At 39.1% G+C, this 20,594-nt stretch overlaps 1 protein-coding gene across 1 annotated transcript in view; it reads right to left on the minus strand.

Moving 5' to 3' along the window:
• LOC122097666 (fibronectin type III domain containing protein 3C1-like) overlaps positions 1-19,326 on the minus strand; it is an 89,017-nt gene extending 69,691 nt beyond the window's left edge. The window contains exons 1-2 of the mRNA XM_042668274.1: positions 19,266-19,326; positions 203-292 (exon numbers count right to left, since the gene is read on the minus strand). Of these exons, the coding sequence (XP_042524208.1) occupies positions 203-292 (90 nt within the window). The 5' untranslated portion in view covers positions 19,266-19,326. The remainder of the gene's footprint in view (positions 1-202; positions 293-19,265) is intronic.
• Between the last annotated feature and the right edge of the window lie 1,268 nt (positions 19,327-20,594).

Below are 20,594 nucleotides of genomic sequence, written 5' to 3' on the forward strand. Positions count from 1 at the left end.
ATAATGTGCAGATAAATGGGCATTTAGATATTCAATATCTAAGAACAATTCTGCTCCACTCAAATAAAACTTTATAAGGTCATAGAAAAGAGGTGTATTGAAGTGAAAAGACCACTGTCTTATCTATCCCTCCCCACCAAAATAAAATTCCTTTAATACAAAAAAATATCTTATCTAAAGATAGAATTCAAACATGTTTTACCCAGTATTGTGGACGAGAAGACCATCTATTATATCTCTTTGGATAAGTGACAATTTGTGGAGTGTTACTGGCATCCTGGTAACTCTCCATCTAGTAAAAAAAAATTCAAATTTTGATTTCAGCATTTGTAGGGAATGTAAAAAACATTTACCTTTATGTATTACTTAATATTAATTGTACAAAAATCATGAGTTTCATTGTGATACTTCCAACATCATCTTTGTAAAAGTATAATCTTTGTTGTCCTTTTTAATTTCTAGAAAAGTTAGTGATCTTTTTTTTAAACCATACATATCGAGATAGGACTTCACCTGAGTAGATTAAAGGATTAAATTTGGAATCTGAACTCACTCTTAGTAACCACTCTAATATACAGAAGATATTGCTATTAACATTCAATAGTTTTAGCCTTTGCAAAATTGAACGCATAGCTGTGAACTTCAATTTACATTAGTCATTTTTTAAACAAACAGAAGAAGTTACTGTAAGTACTCATAAAATGATACACTTCCTAAACAGAAACTAATACTAGATTCAAAAACATTTTTAACCAGTTTTAATGAAAGACAGATAAAAAAAAAACAAAACTACTCATACCTGCTGTGTAGGATTCATAAAGGGAGTTACAAGAGGCATGTAAGTAAAGGTGGAAACGAGTTGCGATTCCATCTTGTTTAAGGATATTGGCTTTCACAATAAGTGAAATATCTAAAAAGAAAATGAGACTTACAGATTAATTAAATGAAATCGGTCATGGTTTTAAATGATAAAACCTGACAAAATATTTCTTAGAAAAATGTATTTCAATTTTTCATTTTGAGACCAATTTTATGGCAGTATTTTATGGTATGTTTCAAAATAATCACTGATCTCAAATGGCAGAATATAAAGTTTGTAGTTATTAGTCTTCATTTATGTGAAGACAAAGTCTAATTTCAAAGATAATTGTTCAGTTAAACAAGCCATTAGTTATTTGATCCACTCAGCCAAAGTTGAAAAAAATTGATTTTTAATCTATGATGTTAATGACCAAGTTGTTTAGCTAGATATAAGAATTACGAAGTGCCTTTAAAAATAATAAGATCACTAGGGCACTGTGTTTTGTGCCTGTAATTCTAGCTACGTGGGAGAGGATTGCAGTTCAAGAGAAGCCTGGACAATAAAGTTAGGTAGATCTCTTCTCAACCCAATATTGGTTGCCAGTGGTGCCTACTTGTCATCCCAAATTACATTAGAGGCTGAAACTGGGAGGTTTGGTTTGCAACTGTCACAAAACTCTGAGATTCCATTTTCATAGGAGGGAAGATGAACACAGTGGCAAAGGTCTTTGATCCCAGTGGCCAAGGGAAGTTTAAAAGTAAGTGAATCTCTATTCAGGCAAGTACCAGTGTTATCCTAAAAATAACCATTGAAAAACAGAGGTAGAGGGGTGGTTCAGTGGTATCACCCCCTACCCTAGCAACCACCAGGCCCAGAGCTCCAACTGCTAGTACTGACCAAAACAACAACAAAAAGAGGTTAAGATCATAGAAATTTACCTTAATTATCTCAGATACTAATCATGTTAACTCTTAGACACTAAACCAAACATCTTAAAGTTTGGTTAATATAGTTTAATATAGTTCCCATGTTAAAATATGGACGGCACTGAGTGACAACATATTCTGTACCTCTCTAGTTGTCTGGATCTTGAACATCTTGACAAAAAATCAGAAGAAAAATGAATCTTTTGACGGTCAAGAAGGAGAATACTTAAGAGCCAACTGCTTCAGTCAGGCCTTGAAATGAAATGCGCTGTTAGTGTAAAAGAATGTTCACTATGTCATAATTCCAGGAACAAACTGACATCACTTCCTGACCAAGCTTTTTTTTTAAATGTGGCCTTAGGAAGCTTTTTATTTGTGAATGCAGATTCTCATAAATGAAAGACTTGATTTTTTTTAAAGAAAGAAAATTATTTGGAATGCTAAAAAATATGGAGTATATCTGGCAAGAAAAATATTTTTTCTTAGGTTATAGATATAGGAGAGAGTTACCAATTTAATGTTTTAAAATATTTATTCAATAGTGACAAGCACTTTATGCTAATTTAAATCTCCCTTTTGTTACCATAGTACAGGTTTCATTCATGGAGAAAGACAATGCTTTCTAGTTCATTCTAATGCCTGGATTGAGGAATATTGAAAACATAGCCTATAATGGCATTTAAAAACAGAGCCTGGCCAAAAATCAGTCTTTCTGTCTCTGTCTGTTTCTCTTTCTCTCTCTGGTTCTTTCTATTGCTGACTTTTCTCTCTTTCTCTCTCTCCATTCTTCTCTTTTCCTCCTCCTCTCCATTTTCTTCTTCTTCCTCCTCCTCCTCTCTCTCCTTTCCCATCCTTTAATATGTTATTTAATGATTGAATAAAATTGAATAAGATTAAATAAGGTTGATTACTTCAGCTCTACCTTTTCTCTAGTTATGTACCAGCCTAGGTCTAGAATTAATTCAATCTCAGATGACACCTATATGCCAACAGATTAACAGTGGACAGCCTGAGAGAGGTAACTACCCTTAAGTACAGATTGAGATGGTTTTTCTTTTGTTCTGAAACTAAAGCTAATTGTCATTAGATGCCCTAAAATATAAACTTTAAAAGATTTTTATCTCTTAACTGTTATAAGCAAGTAGGATTAAGTTCCCCTTTTAGTTTTTAGAGCACTTTATTTTTACCACTACCTAGGTGGCATAGAGAAAAAACATGGAAAACTTAATTACCTCGATCATTTCAAAATTAATTACTAAATTAATGGCTAGCTATTCAATTTCTTAAAGGCTATGATTAGTTGAATTTTTTAAAAAACACCAAAGTTTACAAATAAGATTGATATTACAATTACATTTTCATGATACATTTATCTTTTCTCGTATACATAATAAAGTACTGAATAAAGTTTAAAAGGCCATAGAACTGAACTTTTACAAGTGTTATTATGGGCAAAGTTTGGAATAAAGGCCCTATAATGTACTTTTCTTATCTAGAACCTAATTTAACATCTGCTTGAACTACAGCTTTCATCCATTCTACAAAGGAAGATAAATAACTATATAATGCTGAGCAATTTGACAATGGTTTGGTTGCCAAGGATTTTGTACAATGTAGAGCATTTCTAGGGTGGCTTCATTAAGTGCCTCTATTCCAACATAATCTATTTTCCAGCTCATTAAGTAGGTCAATTAACTACTCTATTAGGTGAAGTACCTTTTTCAATGCAGCCTTAATAATTTTGCTTTTCAGGCTTTTAAAATTTCCTGACAAAATCCTATAGAAGCTTCTGTTTTGGTATTGTATTCTCTTCATATATTTACCATTATTCTCTTGTTACTTTGTACTGTAGTTGGGCTATAAATGTAATGCTTTTACATGCCACAGCTCAAAATAAAGTGGCTCAAGAGAACAAGTATAAGACATAGAGTGGTATTTCTATAGCTAAAATTTAATGCTCCAAAATTCATCTTTTTTTTTTTTTTGTCAGTTGTGGGGATTGAACTCTGAGCCTGGGTGCTATCTCTGAGCTCTTCAGCTCAAGGCGAGTGCTCTACCACTTGAGACACAGTGCCACTTCTTGCTTTCTGGTGGTTTACTGTATGTAAGAGTCTATTGGACTTTCCTTGCCAGGGCTAGCTTTGAACTGTGATCTTCAGATCTCAGCTTCCTGAGTAGCTAGGATTACAGGTGTTGAGCCATCAATGGCCCCAAAATTCATCTTAATAAATTCTCTGTATGTGCACAAAAGTCATCAAGTCTAGCTAAAACAAGGAATTATAGAACACAAAAAATAATATTTTCCTTAAAATAAGAAGTCTTACAAATTGGTGAGGACAATTTCAAAATAGACATGCTTAGACTTCTTTAAGCTAAACCATGGGACTATAAACATTTAACTCCAATAAAAATGTATTAAAGGGCAAGGACTATCAGGGAGCACTCTATTTCGTGACTTTTTATAGTTTATTTAATGCAATAATATAAATATTAAAAGTTATTCTATAGTAAGAGAATAGAGATATGTAATTGGTTTAAAATGGATTTTTTAAAAAAAATCTATGCCTAGGCCCAGAGTTCAAGCCCCAGGACTGACCAAAAAAAAAGTGGTGAGTAGCCAGGCACTGGTGGCTCATGCTATAATCCTAGCTACTCAGGAGGCTGAGATCTGAGGACTGAGGTTCAAAGCCAGCCCAGGCCAAGAAAGTCCATGAGACTCATCTCCAATTAACCACCAGAAAACCAGAAGTGGTGCTGTGGTTCAAGTGGTAGAGTGCTTGCCTTGAGCTGAAGAGCACAGGGACAGCCTCCAGGCCCAGAGTTCAAGCTCCACAACTGACAAAAAAAAGTGGTGAAGGAGATGGGGACAAACAAGTCGTTTAAGGATTCAGGTGGATCTGTTGCAACAATGAGAAGTACAAAATGTCATGTCAAAACCAGCTTTACAATGTCGGAGTGGGGGGGGGGGGAGTGGGGGTTTGATTGGGTGGGGGGGAGGGGGGAGGGTGGGAAGGGAGGTGAAGGGTAAACAAAGGAGGAGGCTGCAATGCTTGGTAAGAAATGTATGCATTATCCTGCCCATGTAATTGTAACCCCTCTGTACAGTATGTTCTCGAATAAAATAAAATAAAATTAAAAAAAAAAATTAAAAAAAAAAAAGAAAAAAAAAAGTGGTGAAGGAGATGGGGACAAACAAGTCGTTTAAGGATTCAGGTGGACCTGTTGCAACAATGAGAAGTACAAAATGTCATGTCAAAACCAGCTTTACAATGTTGGTGTGGGGGGGGGTATGATTGGGTGGGGGGGAGGGGGGAGGCTGGGAAGGGAGGTCAAGGGTAAACAAAGGAGGAGGCTGCAATGCTTGGTAAGAAATGTATGCATTATCCTGCCCATGTAATTGTAACCCCTCTGTACAGTATGTTCTCAAATAAAATAAAATTAAATTAAAAAAAAAGTGGTGAATATATCTTAAATATTTAATTTGATTAAGAAGCAATGCTTATTTTTTCAGAATTAAATTTATGTTAATGCTTCTACACCTTCATAATTTTTATATTTCAATTCAGAATGCATTGTTCTGGCTCACAACCTCATGTTCCTTGCTTAGTGCTCAAATGGAAGGTTCTCTCAAAGAAATTCCTTACAGGGGCTGGGAAGGTGGCTCAGTGGTAGAGCGCTTGCCTTGCATGCCTGAGGCACTGGGTTCGATTCCTCAGCACCACATAAGCAAAAAGTAAAAAGCCAGAAGTGGTGCTGTGGCTCAAGTGGTAGGGCACTAGCCTAGAGCTGAAGAGCTGAGGGACAGTGCTCAGGCCCAGAGTTCAGGCCCCACAAGTGGACCAAAAAAAAAGAAAAAAAAAAGAAATTCCTTACAACAGGCATCTCAAAGTCCTATTCCAAAGTTACCAATAACTGTTGCTAAAACTGGAAATCAATTATTAATAAAAATCATTTCTGGAATATACTCTTGTCAACAAACTGTGGTATAAATTTAACTTCTGGCTTGATAGAAAGCATATTCTGTACTCCCTTGACATCAATATTAATTATGTAAGACACTGAGAAGGCAAATTGAAATTTGGTGAAAGAAAACATGTCATCCTAATATTTTTATTATGTTTTATCTAAGAGATGGTGGAATTCTTTTTTTATAGCAGTAAGTCTGTGAGTCAAAAGACTTGAGGTCAAAGTCTTGGTTTATCCCTTATTAGGTAACTTTTATTTGGTTTGTATGTTACATTGCTGAGAACACAGCAGGTGCTTTAGAAGTACTGAATAAATGATGAACATTTTTACCTGAAAATGTCCCATTTAAATAGGCAATTATTTGAAAATACTTTTATTTAATGAAGTGTATACTCAATATTCAAGGAAAGGAAAACATACTAAATAGTGAGGCTTAATATTGAAAGAAATCATTGTCTTGAAGATCATTGCTATTTGCTGGGTGCTGGTAGCTCACACCTATAACCTTAGCTATTTAGTAGGCTGAGAGATGAGGCTTACAGTTCTAAGCCAGCCAGGGCAGATAATTCCAAGACTCTTAAATTTTTTTTTGAGCCAGGCACTCAGACTGGTGGCTCACACCTGTAATCCTAGCTACTCAGGAGGCTGAGATCTGAGGATCGCGGTTCAAAGCCAGCCCAGGCAGGACAATCAGTGAGCCTCTTATCTCAAGTTAACCACCAGAAAACCAGAAGTGGTGCTGTGGCTCAAGTGGTAGAGTTCTCGCCTTGAGATGAAGAGCTGAGAGACAGCACCCAGGCCCAGAGTTCAAACCCCACGATTGACAAAAAAAAATTATTTAAAATGTCTTATTATCTTAAGTAGTTGTACCAGCAAAAAGCTAGAGGCTGAAGCACACTAGGTAGTGTCCCAGCTGTGATTGAAAAAGCCAATCAAGGAGCTGGGTACCAGTGGCTCACCCCTGTACTCAGGAGGCTGAGATCTGAGGATCACAGTTTGAAGCCAGCTCTGGCAGAAAAGGCCCCTTGAGACTCTTATCTCCAAATAACTATTCCAAACCAGAAGTGGTGTTGTGGCTTGAAGTGGTAGAACACTAGCCTTGAGCAAAAGAGCTCAGAGACAGAGCCCAGAACCTTAGTTCAAGCCCCATAACTAACAAAAAAACAAAGCACCCCCCCAAAAAAAAGCCAATTAAGGGTAGAACGCCCTGAGTTCAAGCTCCTGTAGTACTGGCACACAAAAAAGATAATCATTGACAGTCTTTAGGTGCTTACGGTGAATTGATTTATGCTTCAAAGTTAAAAGCAAAATATTCTGGGCTAGGGATGTAGGGATGTGATAGAACACTTGCTTAGCATATGCAAGGTCATGGGTTTGATCTCCAGTAATGCAAAAAAAAAACAAAACCAACCACTTTTACTTTAGAAATAGAACTAGGAGAGCTGGGAGTTGGCTCACACCTGTAATCCTAGCTACTCAGGAGCCTGAGATCTGAGGGTCATGGTTCAAAGCCAGTCCAGGCAGAAAGGTCCCTGTGAGTCTCTTATCTCCAATTAACAACTCAAAACCAGAAGTGGTGCTGTGGCTCAAGTGATAGATTGCTAGTCTTGAGCACATAGAGGCTCAGGGACAGCACCCAGGCCCTGAGTTCAAGCCTTGCAACTGACAAAAAATATTGGACCTAAAAACATCATGCAGGGCATTTATTATTCATTTAATTATTTATAAATAGCTAATATCAGAGAAATCTATTTTATTTGGACCCAAAATAAAATTGCTTACTATTATAGTATTGATTGAAAGTAATTTAATATTACTACAATGATGGGATCCAGATTATGGAAACAGGTTCTGAGTGAGGCTACTTGGGGATGATGCAAAATTATGTGTATCTGTCGCTTTCCCCAAATAAAATTGCACAGGAGGTCAAATAATATCAGATGGAAGTTTTCTCCAGGCTTCTTACAGCTCAACTCTCAGTCTCTGTATCAAAATACTAGTTTAATTCTGAGGCTAAGCCTGAAGTATACATCCACTCAAATTTCATTAATAGAAAAATTACTTTTTTTTCTTTTGGCTAGGCTTCATGGCTCATACCTGTAATCCTAGCTGCTCGGGAAGCTAAGATCTGAGGATGCTAGTTTGGGGCAGGAACTTTTGTGAGATGCTTATCTCCTATCAACTATCACACACACAAAAAAACCAAACCCAGAAATGGAGATATAGTTCAAGTAGTAGGGTATAGTCTTAGGTGAAAAAGCTAAGGGGCAGTCTCTGAGTTCAAACCTCGTACACATACACAAAAGTATTAATATATTTACATGTATTTTTGAGATATAATGTGTTATTTTAATTTATGTACACATTGAGTAGTGATTAGCAATTTTCTAATTTGATGATTAGCAAATCCATACCTTAAACTTTTATTTTTTATGATGAGTACACCCATATTCTTTTCCTCTATTCTGAAATATGTAATGTATTATTTCTAGTTACATTTATATATTTTCTTAAATGACTTCTCAGTATTTTAAGAGGCTTAATCAAACAAAACTAATAGTAAAAGTAGTAGTAGTGCCAGGCGTCGGTGGCTCAAGCCTGTAATCCTAGCTACTCAGGAGGCTGAGATCTGAGGATCGCGGTTCAAAGCCAGCCCGGGCAGGAAACTCCGTGAGACTCTTATCTCCAATAAACTGCCAGAAAATCGGAAGTGCGGGGGGGGGGGGGGGGGGGGGGGGGGGGCGGGGAGGATTCGGTGGGGGGAGGGGAGGATGGGAATGGATGGGAAGGGGAAACAAAGGAGGAGGCTACAATGCTTGATAAGAAATGTACTCATTATCTTGTCCATGTAATTGTAAACCCTCTGTACAGTATTTTCACAATAAAAAAAATTTTATAAAAGAAAATCAGAAGTGGCACTGTGGCTCAAGTGGTAGAGTACTAGCTTTGAGCTGAAGAGCTGAGGGACAGTGCCCAGTCACAGAATTCAAGCCCCATGACCAACAACAACAACAAAAAGTAGTAGTAATAATAATAATAGATAACATATACTATACTTTTAGCATATGTCTGGTAACTTTTTAAGTACTATTTATGTATCAACACATTTAATCCTTACAATCACCTATGAAGTATGCATCTTATTATATTGTTATTATATACTGAATATCTAATATGTGTTTAGCTTGCCCTTGGGATCATGTGGCACGTATGTAGGACACGTATAGCATTTTTCTTTTCCATCCACCATCTGCCCAAAAGGTTCTAAGGTAAATTTTTCTTTTTCATTTCAATGTCAAATATTTATTTCTATGCCACAGTTGCCTTAGCACAGTTTGTAAAAGAAAGAAATTCAAGAAGGGTCCTGGTGGCTCATGCCTGTATTCTAGCTACTCAGGAGGTTGAGAACTGAGGATTAAGATGTTACGCCAGCCCAGCAGGAAAGCCAGTGAAACTCTTATCTTTAACTACCTAAAAAGTCAAAGCGGAGCTGTACTCAACTGATAGGGCATTAGTCTTGAGCAAAAAAACTCAGAGACAGTGCCCAGGTCCTGAGTTCAAGCCCTAGGACCAGTACAAAAAAAGAGAAAGGAATCAAAAAACTATTTTTGTCTAGATATATTTTTTGCATTACAAGAAGTAACTATCTTGGTGCCAGAATTACCATTTCTTTCACCTCATTTTAGTAAGCTGCATCAAGATATTTTCCTTGAATGTCATTTCATTTAGACGAGATCAGGCGCGTTCAGGGTGGTATGGCCGTAGATTGTCATTTCATTTAGGATAGAAAAATATTCTCAGGGGAAAATGTTTGGATTTATTAAAATAAACATGGGATGATCTTTGTCAGTGAATATATCTAGAACATCTTTGTTTTGGTACATTCTATCACTACTACGTTCTTATTACTACTATGTAATAAACAAAATGCGCTAAAATGAACAACGTTTAGAAACATACTGAACCTTAGTGCATGATAAATCTTTGGATGATTAGATAGCAGTTGAGTGCAGGGTTACAAACTTCACATTCAATACACATGCAACTCTTTTCTGTGACAGAAATATACTTAGTGGCCTAGTGTGTTTTGGCTTCAGGAGATAGGGCATATGACACTGCAATACAATCTGATAAAAGAGGCTATGGTTTCTTAACTAGTTTCTGCATTTGAGGGGCAAGAAGATGGCATTTACTCTTTTTTTGTGCTATAATGGGGCTTGAACTCAGGGCCTGGGTGCTGTCCCTTAGTTTTTTTGCTCAAGGCTAGTGCTCTACCTCTTAGAGCCACAGCACAACTTCTGGTTTTCTGGTGGTTAAATGGAGATAAGATTCTCACCAGCTATCCTTCCCCAGGCTGACTTCAAATTATGATCCTCAGATCTCAGCCTCTTGAGTAGCTAGGATTACTACCTAGGTGTGAGCCACTGGTGTTCCACTGGCATTTACTGTATAATTTGAGATGCAACTTCATCTCTATTCTTATAGAAGAAGCCAGTTTTACACTTAATTCCCATCATCAGTCACCACACAAAGGACCCTATGGAAGTAACTGTGCAGTGTGAAGGTGGGCAGCACCAGAGGACAGTGTGGTAGTTGTGTACAGACTTAGTGAAAGGATGAGAGTTCTTTAAGTTTATGCACCTTTTAGTAAGCAATAATATACAGTTCTCTTTGTCATGTCAATGTTACAAGTGCATGCTTGGCTTGTTAACATTTCAGAAATCAAATTACAAAGGCAAAGTTTTAGGCTGCAGTGGATTACTTGGCTACATATATAATTGTTAAAAATATGAATAGCTATGCCTCTAATTCTAGCTATCCAGAAGAGATCTGGGGATCGTGGATTGAAGCCAGCTCAAGTAGGAAAGTCCGTGAACCTCTTAATCTATTAACCACCAAAAAGCTGGAAGCTGAGGAGTGGTAGAGCTCCAAGCATGAGTTCAAGCCGCAAGACCAGCAGAAAAAATACAAATAGACTTTTTTTGTTGTTATTGTTGTGTTCAGAAGGAACCAGTTGTAAAAAAAAAAAAAAGATAGCTTTTTCTTTTGAGGAAGGCTATTTAGGAATTTTGTCCCCCCCATCCCATCTCCAGTCCAGGGAGTTGAACCCAAGGACTTGTGCATATTAGGCAAGCATTCTACCCCAGCTCAGAAGAAGAGCACTTATGGATGAAACAAATAAAATATACTATAGGTATTTCCTGACATCTGACTCCTACTCTGCCTACCCCTATTCTAACATTTAAACATGATATTATCATCTGATGACCAGAACAGAAGATTAACTTAAGGTCATTTTTTTCCAATTCATCTCCTATTTATTTTTGCCAGTCCTGGGGCTTGAACTCAGGCCCTGGACATTTTCCCTGAACCTCTTTGCTCTCAAGGCTAGCACTCTGCCACTTGAGCCATGGTGCAACTTCCAGCTTCTTCTGAGTAGTTCATTGGAGAGAAGAGTTTCGTAGACTTTTCTGCCCAGGCTGGCTTCAAACCGTGATCCTCAGATCTCAGCCTCCTAGAGTAGCTAGGATTATAGGTGTAAGCTCCTGGCACCCAGCTTATATTTACTATTTTTTTTTAATTGTGAAAATACTGTACAGAGGGGTTACAATTACATAGGCAAGATAATGGAATACATTTCTTATCAAGCATTGTAGCCTCCTCCTTTGTTTCCCCTTCCCATCCCTTCCCATCCTCCCCCCCACCCAATCTTTCCCGCTCCCTGCCCCCCTTCCCCCTCCCCCCAACACCCCCCCCCCACCAAAGTTGTAAAGTTCGTTTTCGACATAACAACTTGTACATCTCATTGTTGCAATGGGTCCACCAGTATCCCTATTTAAACGATTTGTTTTTCCCCTTCCCCTCCACAAATTATACCGACATCAAATACAGTGTTCCTACATCAACAAATTGGAGAGATCTGAAACCAACAATTTAATGAGACATCTGAACCTCCTTGACAAAGAGCAGCAAGATAAACCCCAATCCAGTAGATGGAAATAAATAATTAAAATTAAATCAGAATTAAATGAATTAGAATCCAAAAAAAAAAAAACTATAGAAAGAATCAACAAAACAAAGAGTTGGTTCTTTGAAAAAATTAACAAAATTGACAGACCCTTAGCAAATCCTATCAGAAAAAGAAGAGAACACACCCAAATATATTTACTTTTATATTTTAAGTTAATTCTATCTACTACAGACAAAAAAAATTCTGTGTAATTTTTACCCTTTAGCTTTCAATTCATGTATAATTTCCATAAAAAAAAAACATGTTTAACCTGTGAGGCTAATGACGGAAACAAAATTACTGTCATTCAGTTTTAAATAAGGAGTAGTGTTGATAATAATAAACAACACAGTATTAAGTTTACAAATGAAATTTTATGTCACTGATAAATGCCATCTATTTGTTTGCTTACAAGTTTTTTATGAAAACATTTCTAGATATTAGTCTTTTATTTATTATTTTATTTATTTTTGAACTCAAGGTCTGGGAGCTGTCCTTGAAGTGTTTTTCCCCCCTCAAAGCTAGCACTCTACCACCTGAGCCACAGCTTCAATTCTGACTTTTTGGATGGTTAATTGAAGATGAATCTCACTGACTTTCATGTCCAGGCTGGCTTTGAAGTGCGATTTTCAGATTTTACAGGAGTGAGCCAGTCCTGGGGCTTCACCTCAGTACCTGGGACACTGCCCCTGAGCTCTTTTGCTTAATGCTGTGCTCTACCACTTTAAGCTCCAGCTCTGCTTCTGGTTTGATTGGAGATCAGAGTCTCACAGGGACTTATCTGCCTTGGCTGAATTCAAACTGTGATGATCAGATCTCAGCCTCCTGAGTAGCTAGGATTATAGATGTGAGCCACTGGTGCCCAGCTTCCTTTTCAGTGGTTAATTGGAGCTAAGAGTCTCATGGACTTTCCTGCCTGGGCTGGCTTTTTGATCCTCGGATCTCAGCTTCCTGAGTAGTTAGGATTACAGAAATAAGCCACCTATGCCTGGCTTAATAATCTTTTAAGTTCAGAAGCCAAGAAATATAAATCTGAATTCTCTTGTTTTGACCCTCTGTATTATCATATAGAACACAGTCATTGCTCTGAATTTTAAATTACCTTTCATAAAACTGGACGACTACTGATAACTGTCCTCTTTGCTTCAGTTGTTATGCTCCCTACTTCAAATAAGGAGTTCTGGGGCCCTGCAATTATCCTCACAAAAATATGTACCACTGTCACAACTGGGACAAATAGCAGGATTCAGAGATTGTAAAAAATCAATTGCAACACACAGACACACACACACACACACACACACACACACATAGACACAGACACACAGACACACACACACACACACACACACACACACACACACACACACACACACACGAACTAAATATTGATTTTACTCCAGCCACTCAAACTTGGGAGTTTTTGTACAGAAAATAATGGATGTGGAGCTGGCCACAGGGGCTCAGGCCTGTAATTCTTGTTATTCAAGAGGCTGAGATTTGAGAATTAAGGTTTGAAGCTAGCTAAGACTGACACATTTGAAGGTGGCACTTTTTTTTTGTTGGTTGTGGGGCTTGAACTCTGGGCCTAGGTGCTGTCCCTTAGCAATTCAGCTCAAGGATAGCACTCTACCACTTGAGCCACAGTGCCACTTCCAGACACATTTGAGATACTCTTTTTTTTTTATTGTGAAAATACTGTACAGAGGGATTACAATTACATGGGCAAGACAATGAGTATATTTCTTATCAAGCATTGTAGCCTCCTCCTTTGTTTCCCCTTCCCATTCCTTCTCATCCCCCCCTGCCCCCCCAACCCAATCCTCCCCGCTCCCCCTCCCCCCTCCACCCCCCCTCCCCTACCCGCACCAAAGTTGTAAAGTTCATTTTTGACATAACAACTTGTACATCTCATTGTTGCAATGGGTCCACCTGTATCCCTATTTAAACGATTTGTTTTTCCCCTTCCCCTCCACAAATTACACCAACATCAAATACAGTGAAAGCAGGGGTTATACTGTGGGGTAGGGACATACAAAGCAACAAAGAAATAATCTTATAAATGCGTTAGAAACAATCGCATGAAAAAAAAACATTTGAATACATATCTTAGGGTTCATTTCCCTAACATCACCTTATCTGACCTTTTCTGCTTGACTCAGACATATACTAGTTATTGCAAATAAGGGAAACCATGGGACCTATGTTTCTGTGGGCCTGGCTTACTTCACTTAATATAATTTTTTCCAAGCCTTTCCATTTCCTAACAAATGAGGCAATGTCATTCTTTCTGATGGAGGCATAGAATTCCATTGTGTATATATACCACATTTTCTTGATCCAGTCATCTACTGAGGGGCATCTGGGTTGGTTCCATATCTTACGAAAGCAACTCCATTCGTAATAACCCCACAAAAAATAAAATACCTAGGAATTAACTTAACCAAAGAAGTGAAGGACATCTATGATGAAAACTTTAAAAAGGAAATCAAAACAGAACTTAGAAAGTGGCAAAACCTCCTATGCTCCTGGGTTGGAAAGATCAACATCATGAAAATGGCGATACTTCCCAAGGCTATCTACAAATTCAATGCGATACCTATCAAAATTCCAACCTCATTCTTCAAGGAAATAGAAGAGGCAATCCAAAAATTCATATGGAACAATCAAAGACTCCGAATAGCAAAAACAATCCTCAACAGAAAGAACAGTGCTGGAGGAATATCAATACCAAATTTCAAACTCTACTATAAAGCCATAGTAATCAAAACAGCTTGGTACTGGCACAAGAACAGACCTCAGGACCAATGGAATAGAATTGAAACCCAGAAATGAACCTATAGCCATCTAATCTTCGATAAGGGAGCTAAAAATATAGAATGGAAGAAAGACAGCCTCTTCAGTAAATGGTGCTGGCAAAATTGGTTAACTACTTGTAGAAAACTAAAGCTAGATCATTTCAGATACTCTTATCTGCCAATTAACTAGCAAAAAGCCAGAAGCAGAGATGTGGTTCAAATGGTAGAGTGCTAGGTTTGAGTAAAAAGTCTGAAAGCACAAGGCTCTGAGTTCAATATTGGGTTATATAGAAATCTGTAAATAGATACCTGTCTAGTTTTCTGAGGCTGATGTCATAAAAGAGAATTATATTCTTCATGTAGTGTCTTTTGGACAAGGTAGGGACTACAGGGAAGAATGCTTATCAATATGAACAAGTATGGCTTTTATCCTTTTCTTTTCTTTTGCCAATATCAATAAGTTGAACTTGAGGGGCTGGGAAGGTGACTCAGTGGTAGAGCGCTTGCCTTGCATGCATGAGGCCCTGGGTTCGATTCCTCAGCACCACATAAGCAAAAAAAGAAAAAAGCCAGAAGTGGTGCTGTGGCTCAAGTAGTAGAGCGCTAGCCTTGAGCTGAAGAGCTGAGGGACAGCTCCCAGGCCCAGAATTCAGGCCCCACGACCGGACCCCCCCCAAAAAAAAGTAAGTTGAACTTGGGCCTCCAGCTCATAGTTGGTATTCTATTACTTGAGCCATGCCTGCAGCCCAGCTTTTTGCTGGCTAACTGGAAATAGGGTTTTGTAGACGTTTCTGCCTTGGCTGACCTAAATCACAATCTTCCAGATCTCAGCCTCTCAAGTAGCTAGGATTCCAAGAGTGAGCCAGGAACCACGTGGTAGTATGACATTTCTATAGCTTTTTTTTTTCCCCCAGAGCTGAGGACTGAACTCAGGGCCTTGCACTCACCAGGCAGGTGCTCTTCCGCTGAGCTAAACCCCAGCCCCTAGTATGACATTTCTTTTTTTTGGGGGGGGGTCCGGTCATGGGGCCTGAACTCTGGGCTTGGGCGCTGTCCCTCAGCTCTTCAGCTAAGGCTAGTGCTCTACCACTTGAGCCACAGCACCACTTCCAGCTTTTTTTTTCTTTTTTGCTTATGTGGTGCTGAGGAATTGAACCCAGGGCCTCATGCATGCAAGGCAAGGGCTCTACCACTGAGCCACCTTCCCAGCCCCTAGCATGACATTTCTAACCCCAAAGTTTCCCCATTAAAAACACTTATGCTACCTTAAAAAAACTAAAGTCTGGCAATGATTTGTGGGGGCTATATGTTATATGTGTTACAATTTTTTTGGTCGGTTGTGGGGCTTGTGTCACAATTCTTAGAAAGAGCCTGAGTGTCTATTTGAATGTTGCTGCCCTTTGCCCTTTGATGAAATTAATGATTTCTGTTAGGTAAAACTATTTTAAAGAATGAAGATGAAATAAGTTATTGTATTAGATTAAGATTTCTATAAAGGGCTGGGAAGGTGGCTCAGTGGTAGAGTGCTTGCATTGCATGCATGAGTCCCTGGGTTTGATTTTTCAGCACCATATAAGCAGAAAAAGCCGGAAGTGGTGCTGTGGCTCAGGTGGTAGAGCCCTAGCCTTGAGCTGAAGAGCCAAGGGATAGTGCCTAGGCCCAGAGTTCAAGCCCCATGACTGACAAAAAAAAAAAAAAAAAAAAAAGATTGTGACATCAGCAAAAGAGATGTATTTATAGAAATCTTTTTTTTTGGTCATGGGGCCTGAACTCTGGGCCTGGTCCCTGTGCTTCTTAGCTCAAGGCTAGCACTCTACCACTTGAGCCACAGAGCTACTTCTGGCTTTTTCTGTTTATGTGGTGCTGAGGAATCGAACCCAGGACCTCACGCATGCCAGCAAGCACTCTACCACGGAGCCACCTTCCTAGCCCTGGATGTCACATAATTTTGATCAAAACTATTTTATTCTCCAACATCTACTAAATTTCCTGCATTTAATAGAATAGTAAGCCAGGTGCTGGTGGCTCATGCCTGTAATCTGAGTTACTCAGGAGGCAGAGATATGAGGATCACGGTTTGAAACCAGCCCAGGCAGAAAAGTCCATGAGACTGTCTTCAATAAGCTACTTAGAAAAAGCCAGAAAAGTGGTGCTGTGGCTTAAGTGGTAGAATTCTAGCATTGAGTACAAAGAGGCTCAGGGACAATGTCCAGGCTCTGAGTTCAAGCCCTAGGACAGGCAAAAAATAAAGAAAAAATAGTATAATATTTTAAAATAGAGGAACAGTGGCTATCATTAGGAAGGTTGATCTTAAAATGCTACCAATTCTTTAATTTTAGAAAGGCTACTGAATTTAGGTTTTCAGATTGAAACTGAAAATCAAATTATGCTGAATTAAAAAGTATGATTAAATTAAAATGTTAAATAAAACATTGCATATTTCAGTTATTACAAAAATCTGAATTTTCACATAGATGATTTTTTTTTGCCAGAACGGGGGCTTGTACCCTTCTTTCAATGTTGTTCATGGGTGGCCACTCTACTGCTTGAGCCACGCCAGCAGCCCAATGAACTATTTCAAGTCATTGAAACATGTAAGTATAACAAACTATTCCCTTTTAGAAAACATACATAAATAAATAGAGCAGCTGGGCAATGTTGGCTCATGCCCGTAATCCTAGCTACTCATGAGGCTGAGATCTGAGGATTGCAGTTTAAAGCCAGCCTGGGCAGAAAAGTCTATGAGACTCTTGAATTAACTACAAAAAAGCTGGAAGTAGAGCTGTGGCTCAAATGGTAGCTGGGAGCCTTGAGCACAAAAGTTCAGGGACAGTGCTCTTAGTTCAAGCCCCAAGACTGGCACAGAAAAAATAGTGCATATTTAGTGAATTTATACTTATCAGTTTTTCTTTTATCATAATTTGTCAAGTAATGCAGTTATACCAGAATAAGAGCGTTTGATAAGTTTTGTTTTCATTCACCAATGAAAACATTCAAAATCACCGTAAAACAAATATAAAAAGCAAAACACACACAATACCTCTCTTGTGTTAAGGTTTTAGAGTTCTTGGAAGCTGACAGGTTAAGTAGATCATTAAAATTTATGTTTTCTCAAAATATATGACATTAGGAACTGCAATTTCAATTTATAGCACTCTGCATATATAGTTGAAAGGAAACTAAAATTCAGTTTTATCAATTTAATTTTAGTGGATAAAACACAAGAAATTTTGTCCAGAGCTTAAAGCTGGATTTGGGAAGCTAGGATGTCAGGCTTGTACTTATGAGAATAGACCAATTCAAATTAAGAGGTTAAAATGATTTTACAATAAGCCCTTCAAAGGTTTAATAAGAGAAGGCAAAGTTGTAAAAGGTACTTGTTCTTCTAGCTAAATCTGGCACATAAGAAGGATGAACTTGAAGCCAACACTGTCTGGAATGATTTCAACACAGATTTGCTCCAAGAGGGACACAAAAACAGGTGGAAAAGTTACTGAAAAAAAGCTATGATTTACAAATTCTATCATTCTTCTTTTTAGTTTTGAATGAAAAAGACATTATTAATAACTTTACAAATCAGTCTTCTATTTTTTTGAGCTTGAAAAGCAGTAGGTGACAAGTCTTTAAAGTTTTGTTAATGGGAATTAATTAAAGGTATTCTCAGGATATACATTATTTTTAATTTGCCATACTCTATGAACCTTTTATTCCTTTATTTGTGATTAATAGGAATATATATTACATAGATGGTGGAAAACTATGCACCAGATTCCAGTAACTATTTCTCCACTCTTTGCAACACAAATATGAAGAGCATAAGGTATTGTCAAAAATTGTAGTGGTCATTTACAAAATAAACCACGAAAGCTTTGTGATACGCTTGTCACCCACTCTATATGACATAGATATTACTTGGAGAATCAAATTTCACTTATATTCATTAAGTGGAATGTCCAAGGGGGAGGTGGTGGCATGTGCTAGAGCGCTAGAGCAAGGCAAGGGGAGTAGGTTTGGTCTGTGGCACCTAGAGGTAGGAAAAAATTCCTTCCTCTCTTCCCTTTCAGGTGTTTTTATGAGTTAATGTTTAAATTTCTTGATTTCTTTGAGAATTTGTCAGAATACTGAAAAAATAGTTTTTAAATTCTTAAACAAATTAGGCATCAGCAAAACTCCCTGAAAAGAAGTAATTTGGTTTATTGTCAAGTGGTGACTTATAAAAAGAACAAAATTAAGTAAGTTGTAATTATACAAGAGAAAAACCCAGACAACTTGACCTAAGGAGTTTCATCGAGCACCCATTCAATTAAAATATTGATAATTGATAATAATAACAATATACAGTAGAGATGGCAAGGGAATTTATCAGTTCGTTTTCTTTTCGGCTTTAGAAAAGCTAATGATTCAGAGATACAGCAGGTATTTCCAAGGCACGATGTAAAAATGCAGGGGGGGGGGAACCTGAATGATTTTTAAAACAACTTTCCACTCTAAATCACAAATACATCATGATCCCTTTAATTTAAAAGATGCTCAACGTAGAGCAACAGTCCTATGTAAAATCACATGACATTTACATTTCTCCCTTTAGTTTAATAAGTGCCTTGCTGACTTACCAGTCAGTCTATCAAAAAGCAAGAAAAAATAAAAAATAAAAAAATGGAGGGCAAATAAAGCAGGATGAAAAACCACACTGGGCATAACTAGACAAAATTTCCCGTATATAGTTTTCTGAACCCTCGGAACGCCCAAATCAAGCAACTCACAAAGTAGACTGAAAACGATTCTCCCAAAGCAAGTCACTCTTCAGGTATTTCCCCAATTGGGACGGTGTGTTTCAGCTAGCGTAAGTGACTGAGCAACAGGGTTCCATCTAGGATTAAGAAGGATAAAAGACAGGACTGGAAAAGTAGTCACAAATACAAAAGACAAGCAAGTGAAGCTAAGCGAAGAAAGGGGGCGCGGGGCGGGACCTACATGGCCGGAAAGGAAGGTCCTTGCGGCACTCGAAGGCTGGCAAAGGAACGCGCCTTTTATAAGGTCCCAAGCTAAACCGAGGTCTCGAGGTAGAAGAAACTTTTGCCTTCCCTTTCCCCTTTACCCCCGTTTCGGACCCCAAACTCCGAAACTCTTCCCTCCAAAAATATCCCCTCACCTACTTGAGGCGGCCCCAGCAGCCGTGTAACCCTATCCATCAGCATCCCAGCAACAGGCGAATTCTGCCCGTGGCCTCGTGGCCCCGCCCAGCCCCGCCCCGCCCCGCCCCCTCAACCCCTAACCTCCACCCCGCCTCACACCGCCTCGTGCTATTCGGCGCGTTCCATCCGGTCACCTCACGGTCCGGGCCCCCTCCCGCCACAGAAATCCCTGTGGAGTCTGCTCACGCCCCCTTGGCGGGGCCACCCTTCTTCGTCTCCAAGCACGCCAACAGCCGTTGGGGGCAGAAGAAAGGCACAAAGTTAGGAGCTACGGCAGCAGCTGTTCCGAGCCCCAAGGACGGAGAAGGGAGGGGCAAGAAAGAAAAAGTGACAGGAAAAGAAAACAAGAGTGGCTGCCGGCCTGCGGGGCCCCCCGCAGTCGCCTCAGCGGGGTCACAGGTCCGCGGCTCCGAGTGGGTGTGGACAGACTAAACCAGCCCACCAGGTCAAGGGAAAGGGGAAGGGAAGGAGGGGAGGGCTGCTCGTGACTCCTTGACTGCCCCCCTCACCGGGTGCTGACAAAGATCCCATTACCCCTGCCCCCTCCCCCCCCCATATTGGCAGTGGTGTCTTTGTGCTTTAAGCATTTGAGTGTCCCCAAACTCCCTGGACGTCACGTCTAGAGCGTACAAACCGCCAGGAAGGACGTAACTTCAGAAGAATTGGGGGTGGTGAGCCCAAGCGCTCCTCATTATTCAATGTTTGGGGGCAGCAGTAGTCGAAAAGACACCTCGACATCAGAGGTCTCTGCTTCTGAGCATTGGACAGGGCAAAGGAAGCCCCTTTGAGTGTCAGAAAGGGTGACAGAACACCCTTTGAAAGGCACTTCCCTCCCATCCTGATCCTCTTAGGAGGGCCAAAAACTCCTGAGGGGCCTGGGTGCAGCTCCCTTCCTCT

The sequence above is a fragment of the Dipodomys spectabilis genome, unplaced genomic scaffold (genome assembly GCF_019054845.1).
Source record: "Dipodomys spectabilis isolate Male_0828 unplaced genomic scaffold, ASM1905484v1 ptg000424l, whole genome shotgun sequence".
Classification (NCBI taxonomy): domain Eukaryota; kingdom Metazoa; phylum Chordata; class Mammalia; order Rodentia; family Heteromyidae; genus Dipodomys; species Dipodomys spectabilis.